Genomic DNA, 20,584 nt, shown 5'->3' with positions numbered 1-20,584 from the left:
TGCACTGGCCTAAAGGAGGAGAAATTCAGCTACAAGATGACACACACACATCTGGACAAAAAGCATGCCCACATTAATAATACATATGCTTTGCAGACCCCCAGACTGGGTTAAACCTACAAAACCCACCCAACTCTCTTCCCCTCTACTGTAATCTCCCTGCCCCCCACCCCTACACCACAAACAAGGCAGGTCACCTTTTGGATTAGGGTCAGATTCCCTTTCTTGATACTCCTGAGGGAGGTAAGGTAGAGTGCCCTTCCTCCTGCACCCCCAACAAACAAAAAAGGATGTTGTCCCTCTACTATATCTGGGAGTGCAATGGACCTGTGAGAACCGAAGCGGGGTAGGGGCCGGCAGGAGGCCTTTGGCTTTCAGGCCCCTGTACTCCACTTGGCAGTAGCTCTGAAGCTGTGCTCCAGTCGGAAGAGCAAACGAGGAATGAGGTGTTCTGGACAAGCCAACAGGTTTCTGCATAGAGAAGCTGGGTTTCCACCAGGAGGAATGGGACAGCCATTAGGTGAGGGGAGAGGAGAGGCTCTGCCTGCCAAGGCCTGCCCATCCCAGCCCCAGGATCAGGTAGGTCCACATGCCCACTCTCCAGGAATTCTGGTGGGATTTCCATACAGGCACTCAATAGTGGCGTCCATACTTCCTCCCATCCTGTTTCATCCTCGGATTCCTATACCTTGGTTTACCCAAGATGCAGAACAGGTCACATCCCTCAAAACCTGGATTTCCAATGCAACCAGAACTACCAATGGCCAAGGCCTGGAGAGTTATCACTCATGTCTCAAGTGACAAGGGAGAGTCCAGGAAGTGCTCCTGGAGTTGAAGGAATAAGCCACACTCCACAAGGCTTCATAACCAGCCCTCAGGAAGGGAGCCGCCAAGAGCTGCCAAGGGAGGAGAGGGAGAGAGTGGGCGCAGGAAGAGCCCATGGAAAGGAGGTGGGGAGAAGAAAAAGAGCCTTCTCACTTGTAACCAGGGTCCATGAGCTGCGTAAGGGTGCTCCTCAGTGGCAAAGGCACCTTCCACTCCAGTGGAGACGAATGTGATGGCCATGTCACCTGTGATACTTTTATATGTAAAGTGCCGTCCATGCAGGAGCCTGCCCCTGGGGGTGGGAACATGGAGACAGTGAGCAGCAGGCCTGGCCAAAGCTCAGGGACTGTGGGGGCTATGCTCCCTGGGAAAGGGTGTCTGGCAAATGCCCTCCTGGCTGCCCACCTGTCCACTAACAGGGGACCATAACCAAACATGTTCATTTCAACACCTTCCAAGAGAAGCCTCTCACAAGTTCTCTGCTGGCATTCTTCCCGAGTGCTCAAAGCTAGCAGAGACATTAGGTCAGTGTTCAGAGGGCTTGCAGGGGTACTGAAGTCCATCTCTTTCGTGTCCTGGTGAGGAAACTGAGGCCAGAGAGGGCAGATAGCAATGTGCCCAAGGTCATGCCCAGAGCTGGGAAGGGGTTCATGGCGCCTTTGTTTGGAGGAGGGGAATGAAGGAGTTCCTAATTTCCCATGCTCCTGGGGATGGTGGAGTGCCTTCATAGCACAAGCCCTGTGTCCAGGGAAGAAATTTCTACCTGTTCCGCGGCTCTCCCACAAGATTTAAATGACTAGCCCCAAAGCCATAAGCACACTTAAAAAAAAAAAAAAGGCTGAAGCCAAGTGGGGTCCCTTTGAGGGAGCCACAAGAGGTTGTTGTTAATCCCCAGTCTGAAAATACAACTGGGGGAAGGGCAGGCAGGGGGCAACCAGTGGGGCAGATGCCAGTCAGCAAAGGAATAAAACAGCTCTTTGCTTTTTCAGGCTGCCCCAGATTAACCCTTCCAGTAGTCTGAAGGCCCCAAGCCTTTAGAGGGAGCTGGGAGGAAACGGCTGGGGTCCTCGCGGGGGGGCCCTGCCAGCCACCATGCATCCTGACCACTAACTATCTTTGTTCTGCTACCCAGGGTGGCTGGCCAAGGCTGGTCACCATCCAAGCTCCTTCCCCGGGCTCCAGGGACAGTGTGGAGGGTCCAAACCAGTGCAACCCTCTTCCTTCCTTGTCACTGTTGTCTGAGTTTCGAGTTATTCTTGTTGCCTCCCCTGCAATAAAAATGAGGGTGGAACCCCTGAGGGCTGTGGAGGAAGCCAGCTGCAACAGACTCAGCCCAGGGCAGCATCCCCAAGCAGAGAGCTGACTTCTGGCCACAGGGCTGGGATTTTGGCACTGTGGACAGTAGCAGAAGGGACACAGCTGGACTTCCTGGTCCCTCAAGGAGTCTGCTGGGCTGGCCATTGGGTTCGAAGAACGGAGTGTTTTGCATGGGAAAAGCGGCAAGCAGGAGAAAACAGAGCCCAACCAACCAGAGCCCTTGCCCTACTGCCCTAGTGCTATGGGGACCCTGCCACCCCTGACCCTGGGCTGGGGGAGTGCAGGGCATCTGAGACTCCGTAGGTCACCGGACCTTCCTAAATGAGCAGGGCTGAGGGACACTCCTCTAGACAAACGAGAGTTCTTCAGCACAGTGGGGGCTACTGGCTGGTGCAGAGTCCATGGACTCCCCCACAGGCCCACATGGAGCTGCCTGACTAGTTCTCCTTTCTCCCTGGGCCCCGGACTCCACCTAGGCAGGGGGAGATGGTAAGCACAGGCATCGTGGCTCCGAGGCCAAGCTGGGCGCTGCGGGGCTCACCTTAGGCAGAGAGGAATAAGGGCTCCCGACTCCTGGTTGAACTTCAGATGTACGCTCTCGAGTTGCCGCGTGCGGATCAGCTCATGGGGAATAATGGCCGTGGAGCTGTCGCTTTCCAGGCTGTCCTTGCGGCTCCTGTGAAGCGAGCACAGAAACAGGTTTAGCACAAGGTAAAGACAGTAGGGAGGAGGAAGTCTCTCAGGCTGGGCTCCTGAACAATGAAAATAAAGGTGATTGATGATTATGATAACAGCTACCATCCACTGAGAACTTGCCAAGCAACCTCACACCGCCTCCATGAGGTGGGCACTATTATATCCCTTTTACAGATAAGGAACTGGGGATGAGGGAGGGTAAGTAACTTGTCCAGGATGCACAGCTGGGGAGTATGGAGCTGGAAGGTGGTGAATGGTAGGTCTGGTTCTAAAGCCCACATCTTTGGCCAACACACCACATAAACGTTTATGTTGCAATGACTTGTTCTTCCCTATGGTAGCAGTAGGAGCTTCTGGAAGTCCTTCTCCCCTGCCCTGGAGCCTCAGACCCCAAGTTCTCCACAGTTGGGGTGCTAGAGTGCTAGGAGACATGGCTTCCCTCCAGCTGACCTGAAAAGGCTGTGACATCACAGCAGACTCTGAGCTTGCACTCTCCTGTTAACAGCCAGGAGTTGCAGTGACACACACATCCTTCATCTAACCAGGAAATGATACAATCCTCAGTGAGGGTAGAAACCAGGTTCTCAGGAGTCAGACCAGTGGGCTTGGCTGGGTAGCAGAACTGGGCCACCAGCCTGCTGGGCTTCCAGGCCCCAGGAGCCCTGTGCCGGAGTCTTCCTGACGTGGCGTTGGCCACCGTGAGCTGTCACTGCTGCCTCACACTCCCTCCTGTCCTGCTTCCCACCGACAGCTTGTCCTACAGCTGGGCCATGGGGTCCTTTTGGAATCTAAGATTTGCTCTTTCAAATTCAGCTGCCCCCACTGACAACCTCTCAAATCTGCCTCAGCCAGAAATGAGAGTTACCCACTGATCCCATTCAAAAGGCCGGATCCTGGTTTGGGCTGTGAATCTCAGAACAATTCTCCAGTGTCCATCAAAATACTGGTGAGAAGCTCTAGTTATTTATCATTCGAGTGGCCAAAGCCACCCAGGATGTCTGAGCCCAGCAGGCAGACAGCCAGTGAGGAGCAGGCCCAACCTCGTCAACACGCTGGGGGGCTGAGTGCTGGGGCCTGTGGCCAATGAGGCACCCTGAGAGGCAGAACACATCCCCAGAGGGAGGATGTGAGGTCAGCAGGCAAGAGGATGGAGGGTGACATTGGACAACACGAGGCCCACCGAGGCAGTGGTTTCTAAAGGCCCCTGAGGTAATGGGGGCCCTTCCCGCCAGCTGGGTGGATCTGCCCCCAGATATATGTGGCTGCTCTGTCCTGAAGTGTTCCCTTTCTCCGGCTTCCCAAAGCCAATTCTGAAACTGCCCTTTGCTCTAGCTTCTTCTTTGACAAACTCTTTCACAAGACCTGAGGAGGACACATGCTCTGGTCAAGAGGGTCATGGAATTTCCGCACTGGAAGGAAACTCTGAGATTGTTTAATCTACCTCTTTTCCTTGCAAAAGAGAGCCTGTAATGCATGTAAGGCCACAGAGCTGGTCTGCGGCAGGCCAGTGTGGGAGCCGAGGACCTCTAAACAGCTTTCTCTTACACCCGGCTGCTAGGCCTCCTGCCTCCTGTCACAGGAAAGGAGAGCAACACTGAACACCACCTCTCAGCGGGCACGACGCTCAGGGCTCAGACAAGAGCAGAACTCAGGAGAGACAGCAGCCTTCCCTTTGTAAGCCCCTACTCTGTTCTAGAGCACGGAGTCCATAGATCCACTCACTTAGTCCTCACAACAAGCACCCCAGGGAGTCTATTGCTAACACTTCTTTTACAGACGAGGAAACTGAGGCTCAGGGAGGTGAGGTGATAAGCCTAAGGTCACAGAGTGAGTTTAAATGGAAGAGGCAGGGCATGGCTCTTACAATCACTTGCCCATGCCATCTCTACACAGACATACCACCATGTTCCCACCGCCATGCTCCTGAACGGGAAAAGGGCTGAGGTCTGGCTGCCAGGCAGGGCCTCTGAGCCTGTGGGGCCTGCTGGAGGGAGGAGGATCCCCACCTCTCCAGCATGGGCAAAAATGCTGATGAATAGCAACTGGGGGTGGGGGGCTGGGAGAGAAGAATCAACAGCACACAGGACTGGAGACATCTCAAGCTGGAGGGGAAAATAAATTGTTGAAAGTCAGCTAAAGTCACCTTGGTAACTGCTACAACACACTCACCCGGAACAAGGACATCAAACCCAAGTGCAAACAGCTTTAAAGAAATGGAAAAGAACTTAATCATCTGAAGAATTAATGTGACAAGTGCCCACATTTACACCTCCCACCAACCTTCAATCATTTGAAAATGTACTTTAATCTTTTAAGAGAAAAAAAAAAGCAAAATGCTAGATCTGCAGTCCTGGAGCTTGGGTATTTCCGGCATGCCGCTTCAATGGAAATGCGGCTGCTACACACACACACACACACACACACACACACACACACACACACACACACACACACACACACACACACACAGGAGCCCGGCTTTTTGCTGATTTGTTTTTTCTGGACATCGATGCAGAAGCATGAATTATTTGTGTGGGCTGGGTGAGGTATTAAATCTGCATTGACACAGGTTTGCAATGTTTTGCATGGTTGTCAGCTTAATCTTAGTCATAAAAAAATAAGTAGTGTGCTCGCCAGCATGGCCTAATTTTTCAGCTGGGCTGTTTTCTCTGAGTTCCCAGTGGAGGGGAAGGCAGAGCTTCCGGGGTTGAAAGGGAGAAGGGCTCCCAGGGAAGCATGGTCCACACCCACTGGGGCTGCTGGGGATATGGGCCCCGGGGATGAAGGATGAGCTACTGCGGCAGGAGGCAGAGTGGCTCACAGCATTGGTTTGAGCATATGACTGAACCGCTCCCTAAGCTGCGGAAATAAATAAGAATGCCCTTTTGTTATAGGATTAAATGAAATGACCCAAACGAAGCATCTAACAGTGCCTGGGATGTAATAGGTGCTCAAAATATATCTGGAACGCATTAGCAGGATGTTAGCTGGCTGCATCTAGAAGTCTACCTGTTCCTCCTGCAAGAATGTTGATAGCTTAATACAGACTTGTTTGCCTTTACCCTGGGCCCATAATCTAACTGCTTCTGGCCAAGTCAGTCCCCCACTTCTGAGCAAAAGTCCTTGCTGAACTTGGGAGAGGGGATTTCTGAGATGGGGCTTGAAAGGACCCCTGACTCAGCAGACACTGAGGGCCCTGGTCAACCACAAGTGCTCAGGGAAGGCTCAACTATACAGATCAACAAACCCCGTGAGGCCTTTGTTCTGCTGAAGGAGGCAGAGGCAGGGCCATCTTCCTTCTAGACAGCACAGTCAGCCTTCCTACAATCCTCATCTGCCGGTCCTCAAGTTGCCCAGACGCAGTTTAATCCACCCTCCATGCTAGCCTTTCAAATCCCCGAAGCTGCTCTCACAGACCATCAACGGTTTCTCTTTTCCAGTATTGGTGGCCTCAGCTTTCAAGGTTGTATTTTTAAGACAAGGTTCTGGAATCTTCCATCCATCCACATCACTCTCCTGTGGATTCACTCTAGCTTGTAAAGCCACGGTGTCATGTCCAGAAGTGAAGGGTCATGTGTGGAAATAAATACAGCATGTGGCCTAACCAGTGCAGACCACAGAGGGACTATGAGTTTTCTTGCTCGGGATATTTTATTTCTATTAAAACTGCCATTGCACGACCAGCTCATACTGCACTCCCCCGGCAGCGAACTCTCCCTTAGGCTTTCTCCCATGGCTGTGCTTAGACCTCTTCACCCCCAGCTTGTAGGTCTTGCGGATTATTTGGAGCTAAAAGCAGCAGAGCTCTGCATTGTCTGGCTAGTGTTTTAAGCAGTCCGGATATTTCTGAAACCTGACTCTGGCATACATCATATCGGCATTCCCTCCTGACTTCACATCACTGACAAAACTGATAAACTGGCCATTGATGTTCTCATCCCAGGCTTTGATTCAGCAGTGAACAGGACAGGGCCAGGCAGACAGGCTGACAGACTGACAGATCATTGCTCTTTGGGTATGCCCACCCAACCAATTATATATCAACCCAACCATCCCATCACCAAGCCCCTCTCTCCTGGATATTCTGTGGACATTTCTCTGTCTTGTCAACAATGATAGCAAAGGACATTCTCAAATGTCTTACTAAACCCCACCTATATAAGGTCTACAGTATTTCCTTTGTCTACCAGGTAGAAGCAGGTAATTGATTTCTAAAAAAGGCAGTGAGGATGGTCTGGTAGGTCTGACTCTTCATGAATCCACGTGGACTCTCGGGGCTCACTGTTGCCCTTAGAGAGTGTTCACAGCCTACTTGCTAAATAATCTAGTCCAGAACTTTCCCTGAGAGTTGACACCAAGCTTACTTGTCTAGGGCGTCAAGATGCTTTTTACATCCTGGAGCTTCTGAGTGATTCCAGTCTGCCAACACCTCACCCATCCCCTCAAAGATTTCTACCATCAGCCTCAGGAATCTTATCTGCCAATTTGCCTGGGATCCTGGGGCACAATACATGTGGACCAACGGATCTGAAATCATGGCTTCAATCCTATTATCAATGCCAGTGAGACCCTTCCTGGTCTGAGAACCATTCTTTTTGAGATGGAAAAATAATAGAACCTGAGTACATTTTGCTTTCTTTTTGCCACCGATTAATTTGACTCTGTCCAAACAATGGGGCCTAGGTTTTATTCTTGTTCCAAACAGAAGTACAAAAAATAAAGTCCTTTTTGCTGGTAATAGCACTTTTTTGCAAGACTCAGTTCTTCTTGAGCTTCAGCTTTTTTTTTTTTTTTTGACCCTGTTCCTTAAAGTCTGTGCTGGTATAAACACACTTCTCCTTCCAGCTTTTGTTCAAATTCTCCAAAAATGTTGAAGTTATGTAAAGGATTCTCTACATATCTATATTGGTCCCTGGAGGTATTACACCTCCTTTTAATTTTCAGGAGATTATTCACAGTAATAATATTAAAAGGTACCTTTTATTTAGTGTAGTCTATGGTGCAGTTCCTATGCTAAACCCCTTTCATTTCCATAACAACCCAATTATTTTTCCCATTTTACTGATGAACTGAAACTCAGAGACTTAAATAACTAGCCAAGGTCACGGAATGAGCAAATAAAAGGCTGAGACAAAATCCCCAGATCTTCTTGACACCAACCTAAAACGTAACCACAATATTTCTCCTTAGGAACCTCCTATCCCTTTGATGGTCTTTCTTCCGGGGGTTTTAAGGCCATGAAGACACATCTATTTTTTCCCCTGAACTCTTAGAACTGCTTCCTAGAAGCCAGGGTAGGGCTTCCCAAAGGGTATTTGATGGAATTTTAAAAGAAGCTTCTAGAAAGAAGATGTGGCAGGGGCTGGATGTAATATGCTGCATCTCAGATTAGGGACTCATAAAATACTGGCATTTTGAAGGCTCTGAGAAAGACCTCATAGGGCAAACAAACTGGTTTCATTTTGCATAAGCCAACATCTTCCAGAACCCCCTTTTCACTTAACACCCAACAAAACCTCTTAAAAGGCTGTGGGGACCCTCCCTCTGGGGACCACTGGCCAGGTACTGCTCTGACAGGGCAACAGGGCTTTCCCTCCTGAAGTCAGCTCTGCCCAAGATGTGCTCTGCCAAGGCCCTCTCGCTTGTACTCCATCAGCCTCTTTTCTGGACAGAATTAGGGGCACAGCCAAGTGTCCCTCATTTTCTTTACCCCAAGACAGATGCTTTCAGGAGGCCGGTTGAATGGTTATACAGGCCTCGCTTTCAGCTCTTAGCCCGATGCTGGAGAAACTGAAGTTCCTCTACATGACCAGGGCTTGCCTTGGTGCCAATTTTGTGATTTTTACCTGGAAACGTGTCATCCTTTCCTTTTCCTGGGCAGGGCAAGCTGTAACAGCTCCTACAGTAACATTTCTTTGACTTTTTTTTTTTTTTAACTATTCTTTTGTCAAATAGTTCTATAAGGTTCATTACAATGGTGTGCAGTCTTCCCACTTTCCCCTCTTCAGAAACAAACACTTTCATCTCTGTTAGCCGATTCTTTTGGTGTTTTCTTCAATATTTCTAATATACTTTATTTCTTCTTCTGGGTATTCCCTTTTCAGGCTTTACCTACTCACTTCCCACTATGGAAGAGGAGCTTTTAGCACTCTGCCACCCTACCCTCCCACCTTCCCACCTTCCCAAGATAAGTGTATTGTAAGCTTGTTTGGATTGGTATTAAGTGTTTACATTATTATCCTATACCGAAGCTATTTACAACTGAGCCACGTATTATAGTATACTATGATTAGTCTTCCTTTCTGGTGTAGTTTTCCTTGGATTTAATAACTGTCTTGGTTTTTTATGTGTTTGTCACTAATTCAATCCTAAATTAACTACCAATGGTCTACAGGTTCTCCCAATACATTCAAATGCATCAAGTATTTATCAATATCATCTTCTTAAAGACATTTATTTCATCAGAGGACCCTTCTAAACTACTCCAGTCTGAATCAGGTGCCTTCCATTCTTGCTGTACAGCTGTCATCATGGGATCACTCTTTACCTTCACCCTGGGGGTTCCTCTTGCCTCTTTCTCATGTTGCGTCCCAATTCCTATACTCCATATGTGTTCCTCACTCGTTTTGATAGAGTATATCCTCTAGCCGATTTTATTTTATTTTTTAGTATGCTTTTCTCAGCCAAATGGTCCCCTCTGACCTGCTGCCCCCTTGGGCTTCCAGGCAAACTAAAATGCCAGCTTTACTCTGCACATTGGTACATAGACTTGTAAGGTCATCTTTCCAGTTATGTTTTCCTGGGAATTGGCAGGCACCTCTTCCTCTTTTATCCTCTTTTACAAGCAGTAGCCAGTAGTGAAGAGGCCCAGATTTGGAGTCAAACAGCCTAAGGTTCAAATCTTGGCTCTGACACTTATTCCCAGTTTATTGACCCTAGATAAGTTACATAATCTATCTAAGCCTCCATGTTCTAATTTGTAAAATGCGGGCAATAGTAATCCAAAACACAGACAATGCTCAATAAAAACTGTCTGCTCTGCCACAAAAACCTTTCTAGTATAGGATTCCTCCTGTATTGGGAGTACCGAGGGGTGGTTTCTGTATGGGATGGCCTAGAGGCATACCTCAGTAATTCAGGAATTGATCTAAATTTTTCCATTTATTTCTCCTTTACCACTTGTCTACATACCACATTCTATATTTACACTTCCCACTGCATAAGGTGACTTTTTACATACCCTAAAACACCCTCTTCTTCCAGTGTCAATACTATATAGTTTATCGTACATGCCCTTGTTCACCCTACCCACACTTTATAGACAGAACCGTATCCACGTTTCCTCTCCACCCTGGTCTCTTCAGATTGAAAAGTCTTAATTTGTCCATCTTAGTCTAGGGATATTGGTCATATTCTATCAGGTGTGGGAAGGATAGGAGCCGAACCACCAAGGCTCCTTTTAGCCACAATCCCAGTCCTGTGACAGTGGTGACGTCTGCACTGGCCACACGACTTGGGGCCTTCTCCTTGGGGACGCCCGGGAGCAGGAACCAGGGCATCGGGGTTGGCAACTATTCAGAAGTGAAGTGGGTTTGGCCTGCTGAGCCCAGCCCAACCTCGGGCTTCTGCCTCTAGCCTGGGAGATTATTCCTTTTGCTTTCAGGTTGCTGACGAAAGCTCTGAACTTTCCAGAGAAAGAACCACTTGCAAGTCGGCCTTCAGGGCAGGACTGAAACAGGGTGTGGGTGGGGATGAGGGCATCAGCTCACCTCCACAGTTACTGTGAAGCACAAAGCTGTATCACCCGGTCATTCTGAGAAATTCTCTGATGGAGACAATACCAGGAGTAAAAGGCCTCAAACGGTTATTGGTAAACCAATAATCAAAGTATAAAAAGCAGTAGATTCATTGCAAAACATCATAAGGATGGAATGTGGTGAAGCAATATTAGGGCAGAGTGTGGCTGAAGAAAACAGGACAGAAAAAACTTGCATTAAGGTTAGGGGGTTCCTTAACCAACTATGAACTCCTCTGGGTACCACACCTTCACCCCAGCCTGTACTCTGACTTGGGTGGGCGAGTAGGACCCCTGCTTCCTGGATGAGCCCCCTCTAGCCAGAGCCCTCGGCTTTCCGTTTTCTGAGACACTGAGTTATTTCCTCCAACTCTCACCTTTAAGCCTTCCTTTTCCGTTCCCTGGAGAAGTGACTCACTGCTGAAGTGTTGGGTGACACTGAGGATCAAGGATGGGTGATAAAAATACTCCTGATTGTGCAACTTGGGGAAGGGGATGCAGTTTGGGCGGAGAATTCAATGTGCTGCTCGGGAACTCCGAGGCTGGGGTGTGATCAATGGCCACGGCTTCCTCTCGTTGGGAAGTGGAGCAGAGAATGGAGTTCAAACACAAATTCACCCCAGTCAGTCGGATTTGCTGCGGAGCCCCTGGTTCTACCCTTTCAAACGTGTGTTTCTGAGAAAGGCACATAAAGCCAGGCACTCAGCACAACAAACGTGGCTCACAACGGCCCAGGCCCTTCCTCCCATAAGCCCTGTGGGGCCTGGCAGGGGCCCTGAGAGCAGGCCTGTTTCTTTCTGGGTTTTCTCTCCAGTGAAAATAACCGTACTTCCCCAGCGTGGGAGGAATGAAGGCAGCCAATGCGACAGATGCAGGCTCCAGGCTGGCTGCGGCGACCGATGCCATAGATGCCTTCAAGCAGGGTTACCAAAGGCTGCCCTGCACGCAAGCAGCACCAGCCACGGCCCAGCTGTTCTCCCAGATGGAAACTCACCTTCCTTCACCCAATTCACTGGATGCAAACTAGATATTTTCTTCTACGTAATCTTCATGGGCCTCAAGGCTGAGCAACACAAAATACAATTTTCTTCAAAGGATAACTCCTCAGCAGGTCACAAGCTATTCAAAATCTAGGAACAGAGGCAGCAAAGTCACCCCATCCGAGAAGCTAAACAAATAGGAGCAGAGATACTCATAAAAATGGAGAGAAATCTATGCACGTACATGTGTGCACAATGGAGGGAGGTGCAGCTGAGAATGTCACAACAGGAAAGTTCATGCTACAAAACCTTAATTTGCCAGGAAATTAAGGCAAAAAAACCCAAAAAACCAACAACCTTAAAAGCTGCTGGTGCAATTCCAGAAGACTGAGAAACCTGGCTCAGCAATGATGGTTAGTTTGCTTTTTAAAGGTGCCTCACTGACAAAGTGCTCTTCCCACAGTCAGCAACCTTCCCCACCAACATATGTGTACACACACGCGCGTGAGCGCTGACCTTTCTGGGAGGGTATGTGACCCCCAGAGCTCCCTAAATGCCCCCCAACCTCAGTCAGTGAGTCACTGGCAGAGGGCGAAGGAGGTCCAGGGACACTGCCACAGGTTCCAGCATCAGAGTCACAGTTTATAGAACTGCAAACCTCTTCGTGTGAGGCACCGGACACTCACATCCTCTGACTCACTGCAGAGAGGCTGGGGAGCGAAGGCCGGACTCCGAAGAGTAGTCCATGTCTAACCAGGCAGCCTCAGACAGAGAAGATGCCCAGTGACTTCCTTCCCCAGGTCCCTACAAGTATTGGCAGGCACAGTCCCTAAGCCAGGCTGCCCTCGGTAGCACAAAGGAGCCGCTTTCCATGCTTCCCAAACTCACCCGGGCAGGCAGTGGGGAGGGAGGTGCCAGCAAGCTCAAGGAGGGTTTTTTTCAACTGATCGTCTTGGGAAAAACCAGATACAAATTTCACGGCTGGAATGCAAGAGTTGTGAAATGCTGGAAGAAGCCCCAAAGAGGGCTAAGGACTCTCCTTCCGGGAAGGTGGTGGGCGGAGGGTTGGCAAGGGCTAGTAGGAGAGGAGCAGGTTGCCTAGAGGAGGACTGCCTTTCTGGGAAGCAGGAAGTAAGGCCTCAAGTCAAAAAGAAAGAAATCTCCAAGCTCTGAAGTGGTAGAGGGGCCAGAGATAGGGTTGGTTTTGTTTCTGAACATGAAGAGAACAAGGCTTTGTGTCAAAAAGCAGTTCTGGTATAAATGGGCCAATTATGACACAGCTTGTTATCATTTCTGGGATTTGGAAGCGTGAGGCTGAGGTTGACAGCATGTCCTTTCTAGAATTAAATACAAACAGTGAGCTTCTAACATGGGGCGTTAGCCTTGTCCTTGGTATCACATGAGAGGTATCTGTTCATGCTCTGACGAATTAAATAAGGTCCACCAGTGAGTGTTATTACTAACTCAGAGACATAGTCTCTGATCATGGGGTCCCTCACGAGGTCCCTGATCATGGGGTAAGGAAGATCACACTATCTTAATGGTTGATAAATTGCTGTAAGCTCCACCCTTTTCCAACCTTGGGCAGTTCCTCATTAGCCTCTCTATACCTCAGTTTCCTCATCTTAAGATTATTTACTTCACAGGGTGACTATGAGGATGAACCAAATGCATACGGTATAAAGCACTTGGAACATTACTTAGCACATAGTAGGTACTATTTAAGTGATAGCTGCTATTGAGGTGTGAAAAGAGCTGCTATTGTGACTCCTAAAGTAGGCCAGAGCCCAGCTTCTAATGTCCAGGCTCCATTAGCTCCTCTGAACTGCAGCTTCCTCAGGCCACATTCAGACCCATGAAACTCCACGCATCAGAGTGCCCCAGCCCAGAAAGCCTGACTAAAGGAAAAGCAGACACGCAGACACAATAAGACCCACGCTGGTTGCTCCCCCACAGGGAGAGGAGCAAACACTGGTGCCAGCACATTTGGGGTCGGCTTTCTCAGCTGCAATCCATGTGGTTTATCTGAAACGGGGTCAGGTCCCAGAGTGGGCAGCACAGATATTACAATTGTGCTTGCTAATCTGAACTGAGTCCATCGTCATCGATCCTGAAATAATAGGGAGCTGGAGTCTTGAGAGATTTGAGGGGTGTGTTGGAAAATGTTCTTGGCAAAGGAGGAGGAACCATTTCTCAACCAATTCCAAAACATTAGTAACCAGCACTGAGAACCTCAGAGGCGATGATCTGAATCTCTCCAAAGTACAGATTCCGGCACCTTGGAAACCTGACTGGGTACTTGAGCTGCAGGGAGGGGAGACACCCCAAAGGGCTGCCACCTCTGGTCTGTTCACACCCGTCTCTCTGTAGCTCAGCCAACTCAGGCCAAAGTGTGGAGGCTGCAGCCTCTGCCTGGGTTTACAGACAACCCTCGGGACCAGATCTGATGCCCACTGCCCAGTAAAGAGGAGCTGAGTGTGGGCTGTGTGTGTGCATCCAGGAATCCAGAATCTTGTGCCCCCTTGCAATGTCTGGGGGCACAGCAGCTGGAAGTGTGCCCTAGACAGGGAGTGAGATCTCAGGCCTATCCGAGTTATACAAGAGAGGCAAGTGGGGTGTGTCTCCACTGTCCAGAAACCGGGACCTTCCAGAGCTGGGAGGACCACCTGGACTAAGACTGTCTGCAAGTTACAGGCAATATGCTTGAGCCTTTAAGCCTTCAAGTACCTCCCTGCCTATCACTAATGCTAATGGAGCCTAGAGGGGGAGGCTAACCTCAGGGCACAAAAAGGAGTGTGGCCCTGGGACAGGGTCCAGACTCACAGGTGGAGGGTTTCCAGATGCCCCATGACCTGGCCACCTGTTGCTGTCAAGAGGGTTCACAGTACTTCGAGGCAGCTACTCCAAGGCAGCTGGCTGGAGAAACCCACTGGCTGGAGTTGAAAACTGCTTTGAGATGGCAGTAGAGGTTTCTCCTGATTCTTACCAACTCTCATGACTTCTGGATAGCAGATTCACCAGGTGAGCCATCTTGGGCAGCCATGTTCCCAGAATAACTCTCCTTACTCCATAATCTGCTCCCAAGTTACAGCTTTAACTTTAACCAGCCAGGTCGCCCTGTTCCATCCTTGTCAGCTCCTTCCCCTGCTTGTTAAAATTCTAGGGCACCTTTAAGATTCAGCTCATGTTCTTCCTCCTCCAAGAAGCCCTCCTTAACTACTCCAGGTCATGGTGACTGGTCTTTTCTGTACTGCATTAAATCACTACCACTTCTGGGGCTTAGGGATGAGCATCTGAAGCTAAAATTCAAAGAAGTAGCTATTTCCAACAAACTGCATCTACAGCCAGACTCACACCAATTAATTAATGAATTATTTAAATTGTTTCAGCTCATGTGCCCCCCAAAAGAGCCTACACCTCAAATGGACCCCTGGGTCCTGAGCCTGCCACACAGCAAGCGTGTAATAAAGACTTTAGAAGAAGCCTTACTGGTCACCCTGGTCTTGCGGGAGTGCCGCTTCCCTTTTAGCCCAGAGCACAGCAACTTCCTCCCTGTCAGGCCAGGTCCCGACTCTGGCCTGCCAGCTCCCAGGTATCCTGTCAGCAGCTATTCCCCAGAGCTGCCCTGGAACTAGAGCAGAGGGGGGTACCCAGCTCCAGCCCTGCCCACTATTTGTCCCCTATCAGAGGAAGAGAGGTCAGCAGGAAACGGATCTGACCTCTGGGGTGGCCACAGTCTCTCCCAAGGGCTCTAGGGGCCCCTGGACAGGCAGCAGAGGCCTGCAAAGGGCTTCCCTTCCCTGCCCTGGGCCCCATGGAAGGGAGGCAGGAAGAAGGGCCTCAGTGCAGGCATCCAGTATGGGGCTGGCCAGACAGGGAGGCCCCTGGGGTTGCAGCTATCAGCCGGAGACCAGGCTCCAGGAAGGAAGGAAGGGCAACTCTGGCCGAGGCCGAGATAAGGAGGGGAGCCGTGCTCAGCACAATGGGCTCCCACAAGGCTGGGAGGCCCCAAGTCAGATTTCGCCCCAACTTGGCCTCCCGTCCACTCACACAGCCCATGTAAATATTTACTAGTGTTTATATTCCTGCTGTGCTGGGTCCCCTCTGAGGCCCTTTCCTATGACCCACAGATCTGTGTGCCCCAGACCCTGGGCCCATTCAGCAAGGGCTATCAGCATTGTTCTCTCTCATGCAGGCCCTTCAGGACAAAACTGCCCCCTTGTTCCAGCCCTGGTTAACCGTTGTCGGAAGCCATGCTAACCCCCTGTGAGGGCGGGGAACTTACGGGGCCCGGTCATGGGTGAGGCCATTCTGCCGCTGAGGGTTGATTGGCGGAAGGACAGGTTTGCTGTTGATCTCAAGTCCTCTCCTCAGGGTCTCCCGGATCTGCTCCGTGTCTGCAACAACACCACTAAGTCGCCTGGTGTCCCTCTGGGCTCCCAGCATCCCCCAACCCTGTCCCCGGAACCTGGCTCTGGAGACGTGCTGGTGAAACGCCCCCCTGAAGGCCTTCTGAGCCTGTTCCAGGCATCAGCTGTGAGATCTGAGTGAGTGTAGCATGGGGACACAGGGCAAATAAGGTACCATGTTCTCAAGAAACTTTTGGTCTGAAGAGTGCCATTCTTGTAGAAGACAAGGGGTGGCCTCTGGGCTTCAGAAGAACACCCTCCAAAACAGGGCTCTTCTCCACTGTCCTTTCCTTCCCTGCATCACAGCCCACAGCTTTAACCGTAACATAGCTCCAGAAAGTGACTGCCAAGGCCTCTGCCATTGCCCCAGACCACCCGGGGATTCGGCCCACTAAAATGAACGCCAGTAAGGGCAGCAAGTGCCCTGCCATGAATGCGCAGGTGTCTCTTACACAAGTTTCTGGGTTGTGGGTGGTCAGCTGGTTCTGGCCCTGCCACTCCTTCCCCATGGGCTGGGGTCAGTAGAATGCTGAGGTCATCTCCCCACATTGGCCCGGGGTACCCTGCTTCTCCATGGGTCTGGCAATGGCCAGGAAATGAGAGAGGAATCTCTTGGTGGGATTATTGCTTTGCAAGGTGCTCTGCTGATCTTTGGGTGAAGCCTACTAGTCTGGTCCCCTATATTGAGATTTTAGTCTAAGACTTACCTCTGCAAACTGCAAACTCATACAAAAAAGCAAATAAATGAACATTGGTTGCTCAAAGGGTAGGCTTAGAGTGGAGAACAGAGGTGATTATTAACTTTTCTGTTTGACTTGTTATAGTAGCATGGATTACTCTTATAATTACAAAAAAATCTAATAATGGTGAAATTTTGGACAAGACTATGCATCCCTCCTTACATCACCTCTTTTGTCAAAAGCAACTGAATGATTCCAATAACTGTACACGTTATCTCAGAGCCTCCCCTGGGTTTGGCACACCATTAGAAAAAACAGGAAGGAAAGAAAGGGTCAGACATTTGTGCTAGGGGTTTAAGTTGCCCCTTAAGGAAACAGAAAACCTTTCATAAGTGCTATCACATATGCAGGTATTTTATTCAGAACTGTAGGTATCTTATTCTTCAAAAAATAAGAACAGGTGGAAGAATAGAGAAGGGAAGTAGAAAAAGAAGCTGTGAACATGTATATATGTAAATGGCTGCTTTTCTTTTGGAGTTAGTTATGGATGCCCTTTGCTAAAACCCACAACTGTTTCTATGGCCAAGACCAGCATGGTAAGTTTCCAACAGGAAAACCATATCCTCGTTCTCCAAGGCCCCACCCGGAATGCAGTGGGTACAGGGTCCTGTGCCCACAGCCCCTTACACTGTGCCTGCAGGACAGTGGGGTGGGAAGTTTGCGAGCTGGCCTCACACTCAGGCCTTTCTCCTCTAAGGCCTGGGAGGGCCTGAGTGATCCTCGAGTCTGGCATGGCTTTCGGGCCAGAGCTGGGCCCTGTGTCAATTCCGTGGGTGGCCGACGCTTATTCTCTTGCACTTGGGTGGACTGTGGCCTTTTCCTGTAACTGTTCTATGGCTTCCACTCACCTCCATGACCTCAGATTGCAAGGGGGTAAATCTAAAACACAATGGTCGCTGCTGGTGGTGCATTTGAGATACACACAGGAAACACAGGAGAAATGGGCCAATAAAGCTCCCTTAATTCCACCCATGCTGTTTAAATACTGTCAGGAAAGAAACTATTGAATGGGCTGTTTATATTAGAGACCCATCTTATAGAGCCTGAAAACCAAGCCTGGAGAAAGGAAAGGGGGAAGGCCGGGAGACAGTTCCTACCTTTGCCAGAAAGCCTCCGGGGCTGTGTGCCAATGCAGATGCTCCGGCTGTCCTCGTCGTCCTCAGGGGGCCGGCTCAGGTCATCCCAGGCACACTTGGCGCTGACGCCGCTTAGATTGGAGCCGTCCGTCTCAATGCCTTTGTCAACTCTCTCCTGCTTGGAAAGAACCAAAGAACCAGAGTCTCTTGAGTGAACCTGCGGTCCAAGGTCACCACCACCTTTGCAGTATTTACTGAGCCCTTGCAGGTGCTGAGCGCAGGACTAGTGCTAGAAGAGCAGGATCTATGATCTTCTTCTGCCCTGGTTACTAACTCATGACAGCCTCTGCCAGCCACTGGTCTCCTCCAGGGGAACCAGGGATTAGGGGAAGCCAGGAAGAATAAAAATCCCAAGAGAAGCTTCTCCTATATCATCAACCTTCCAGTAAAATGACTTTTATACCCGTTTTGGAGCCTCGACTCTGCCCACCCCATCCTGGCCTGGGTTGCCGATGTGGCAGAGTCAGGAACTACTTCCCTGAGGAAAGGCACAGTCCTTCCTCTCCTCTCCTCTCCTCGTTCAGGAAGAACCCCCCGGCCGCTGCTACAGAGGACAGGGTGGAAGCGGGCCACAGGTGGGAGAGGCCAGGACTCAGACCAGCTTCTCCCTTGGCTCCACATCTGCAGTTTCCTCTTCTAACAGCAGGGGGTGCAGTCACACAGTGAAGCACCACCAGAGAGCCCAAGGGCAGGACTTCCTGCATTGCTAACTGGTTTGGCAAAGGGCTCTGGATGGAGTTGCTTTTCCATTTCTTGGAATGAAAGGGGGCCTGGGGGGCACTGAGCATCTGCAGACCCCACCAGAGGCCCTGCCTTCATGCAGGCCTCGGCACTGTTGAGTCCAAACAGTCTCTAAATGGTCTCACCAAATGGTCTCTGGGGAGAGTTAGACCCAAATATCCCTGGGATTTCTATAATGTTGGGCTTTGGATTCAAGGTCATCTGGAAGGCTCTAGCAACCTTGTTCATTAACAACCCTGTGGGCTAAATAAAGCTCCTAAGTGAGCACCTCAGTAAGAGTCTTTACCTCCCTGTCTGCCTGCCCTTCTCCCCACGCCTCCACAGGCACCAAACTTGCCTGCTGGTTGGCCAGGGAGCCTATCAGGGAAGCACAAGGTAAGCTTACATAAGGTCTTATTTCCTGAAACCAGGCCCTGCCCTGGATGCCTCCTTCCATCAATCGCTCTCTCCTCCTTTCCAGTGCTACCGTTAGCCCAGGCAAAGCTGGGATTCTGAGCAGTGACAGGGAGAGGCTGATGACAGGGAACACCTCTGTGCTCCAGGCAGGAGTGTGCGGGCCCCAGTTTGCTCGGGGTAGAGTCTGAGCTTTCCCCTCTCCCCTGGCCACCCTGAGGTCCCTCACTGAAGCAAAGAGCTGAGGGTACCTCTTGGCTTAATTAGCAGAGACCACTTGCTTTATAAGTAAAAAAAAAACAAAAACAAAAACAAAAAAGTTAAGACCCAGAGAAGTAAAGGGGCTTGTTCAGGCACACAGCAAGCTAGTGGTAGAGCTTGGAGCAAAGGACCAGGAGCAAGCTCTAAAATGAACCACCTGCAGGCAGGCCCCAGACTGGCACAAGTGAGCACACAGGAGTTCCCAGTGGTGCACACAGCCACCAGGAAAGAAGGCTGGACTTTCTCACCAAGGTCCACCTGCTTGCTTTTAAAGACCACTAGGTGCTCTTGGTCCTGCTGGCTGGTCTCAGCAGAGCCTAAAGACTAGGAAGAGAACTATTCTTGGCAGGCAGAGAAAGGACGGGCTGCTTACCCTGCTAGTTCAAAGGACCAGGTTCTTTCTTAGCACTTGGCACTTATGACAGGAGCCAAACAACAGCACAGTGTCCCAAGCTGGATCCCAGTGTGGCTATAGAACAAGGGCTTAGGGAAACGTAGCATTAATGGTTCCTGGTTCTTGCATAAGCAGAAGCTACAAGGAAACCAAGTTTAAAGTAGAGATAACAGAAGATCCTGGCAGCAATTTGAAAACTTCAGTGTTAATGGCGCTAGGAAAATAGAGGAGCATCATCTGTGAATCAAGAGGGTTTCTGCCCAAGAACTCATAGGTCTGTAGTAAAAAACCCAGGGACTGTTGGCTATGTGTCCACCTGCTACCTCTCCCCTGCCACCTCTTGTCCCTCCTAGAAGACACGTAATTCCTGGGAGCTGCCTTTGGCCTACAAGATTTTTACAGAGGCATAAAAGGTTCAGAGATGGCAATGACCTGCAATTGGTGGGAGGGAGGGAGAGGAAGGAGAAGGAGGCAGACACATGCCAGGCACATTATTAGCTGTCAGCTGCTCCTGCTTCATAAGGAGCCCGTAAGAAAGGAAGTTATGCTCTATGTGGCTTCCAAAATTCATCTGCATGCAAAAAGAGTGCTTCTTTTAAAAAACCAAAGGCAACACTGAAACTCTATACAGCTGGGCTACAGTGAGTGGGCACCTGCAGGCCTGTATGTATGAAGACTTCCTTTATACATCAAGGAATGCCAACCTACCCAGGGAAGGTTGTCTGACTGCCCAAGATGAAAATGTATATGAAAAGGGGATGGGATCATTAGACCAATCAGGGCACCCCTTGCAGTTGGGCTGTGGGGTCAATATCACCTATTCTGTCTGTTACAAGGCGATGGTGGCAGCGGTGGGATGGCTCCTTGAAAGAAAGTCTGTGTTCTTTTAAGAAAGGG

General features: G+C 50.0%; 1 protein-coding gene across 10 annotated transcripts in view; it reads right to left on the bottom strand.

The window, feature by feature from the left end:
* SUFU (SUFU negative regulator of hedgehog signaling) overlaps positions 1-20,584 on the bottom strand; it is a 100,695-nt gene that overhangs the window by 13,964 nt on the left and 66,147 nt on the right. For 6 of the 10 annotated variants that reach the window (XR_002123254.1, XM_019636443.1, XM_019636445.1 and 3 more), the window contains exons 7-10: positions 17,860-18,016; positions 15,899-16,010; positions 2,684-2,818; positions 979-1,117 (exon numbers count right to left, since the gene is read on the bottom strand). Coding sequence is in view for 9 of the 10 variants with exons in the window: in XM_019636443.1 (XP_019491988.1) it covers positions 979-1,117; positions 2,684-2,818; positions 15,899-16,010; positions 17,860-18,016 (543 nt within the window). In the remaining variant the exon portion in view is untranslated. The other 4 variants (XM_019636444.1, XM_019636448.1, XM_019636450.1 and 1 more) reach the window with 3 other exon arrangements.

Source organism: Hipposideros armiger, unplaced genomic scaffold, assembly GCF_001890085.2.
Source record: "Hipposideros armiger isolate ML-2016 unplaced genomic scaffold, ASM189008v1 scaffold_28, whole genome shotgun sequence".
NCBI classification, from domain to species: domain Eukaryota; kingdom Metazoa; phylum Chordata; class Mammalia; order Chiroptera; family Hipposideridae; genus Hipposideros; species Hipposideros armiger.
Note: the sequence above shows the minus strand (reverse complement) of the source record. Positions and strands in the feature narration are given on the sequence as shown.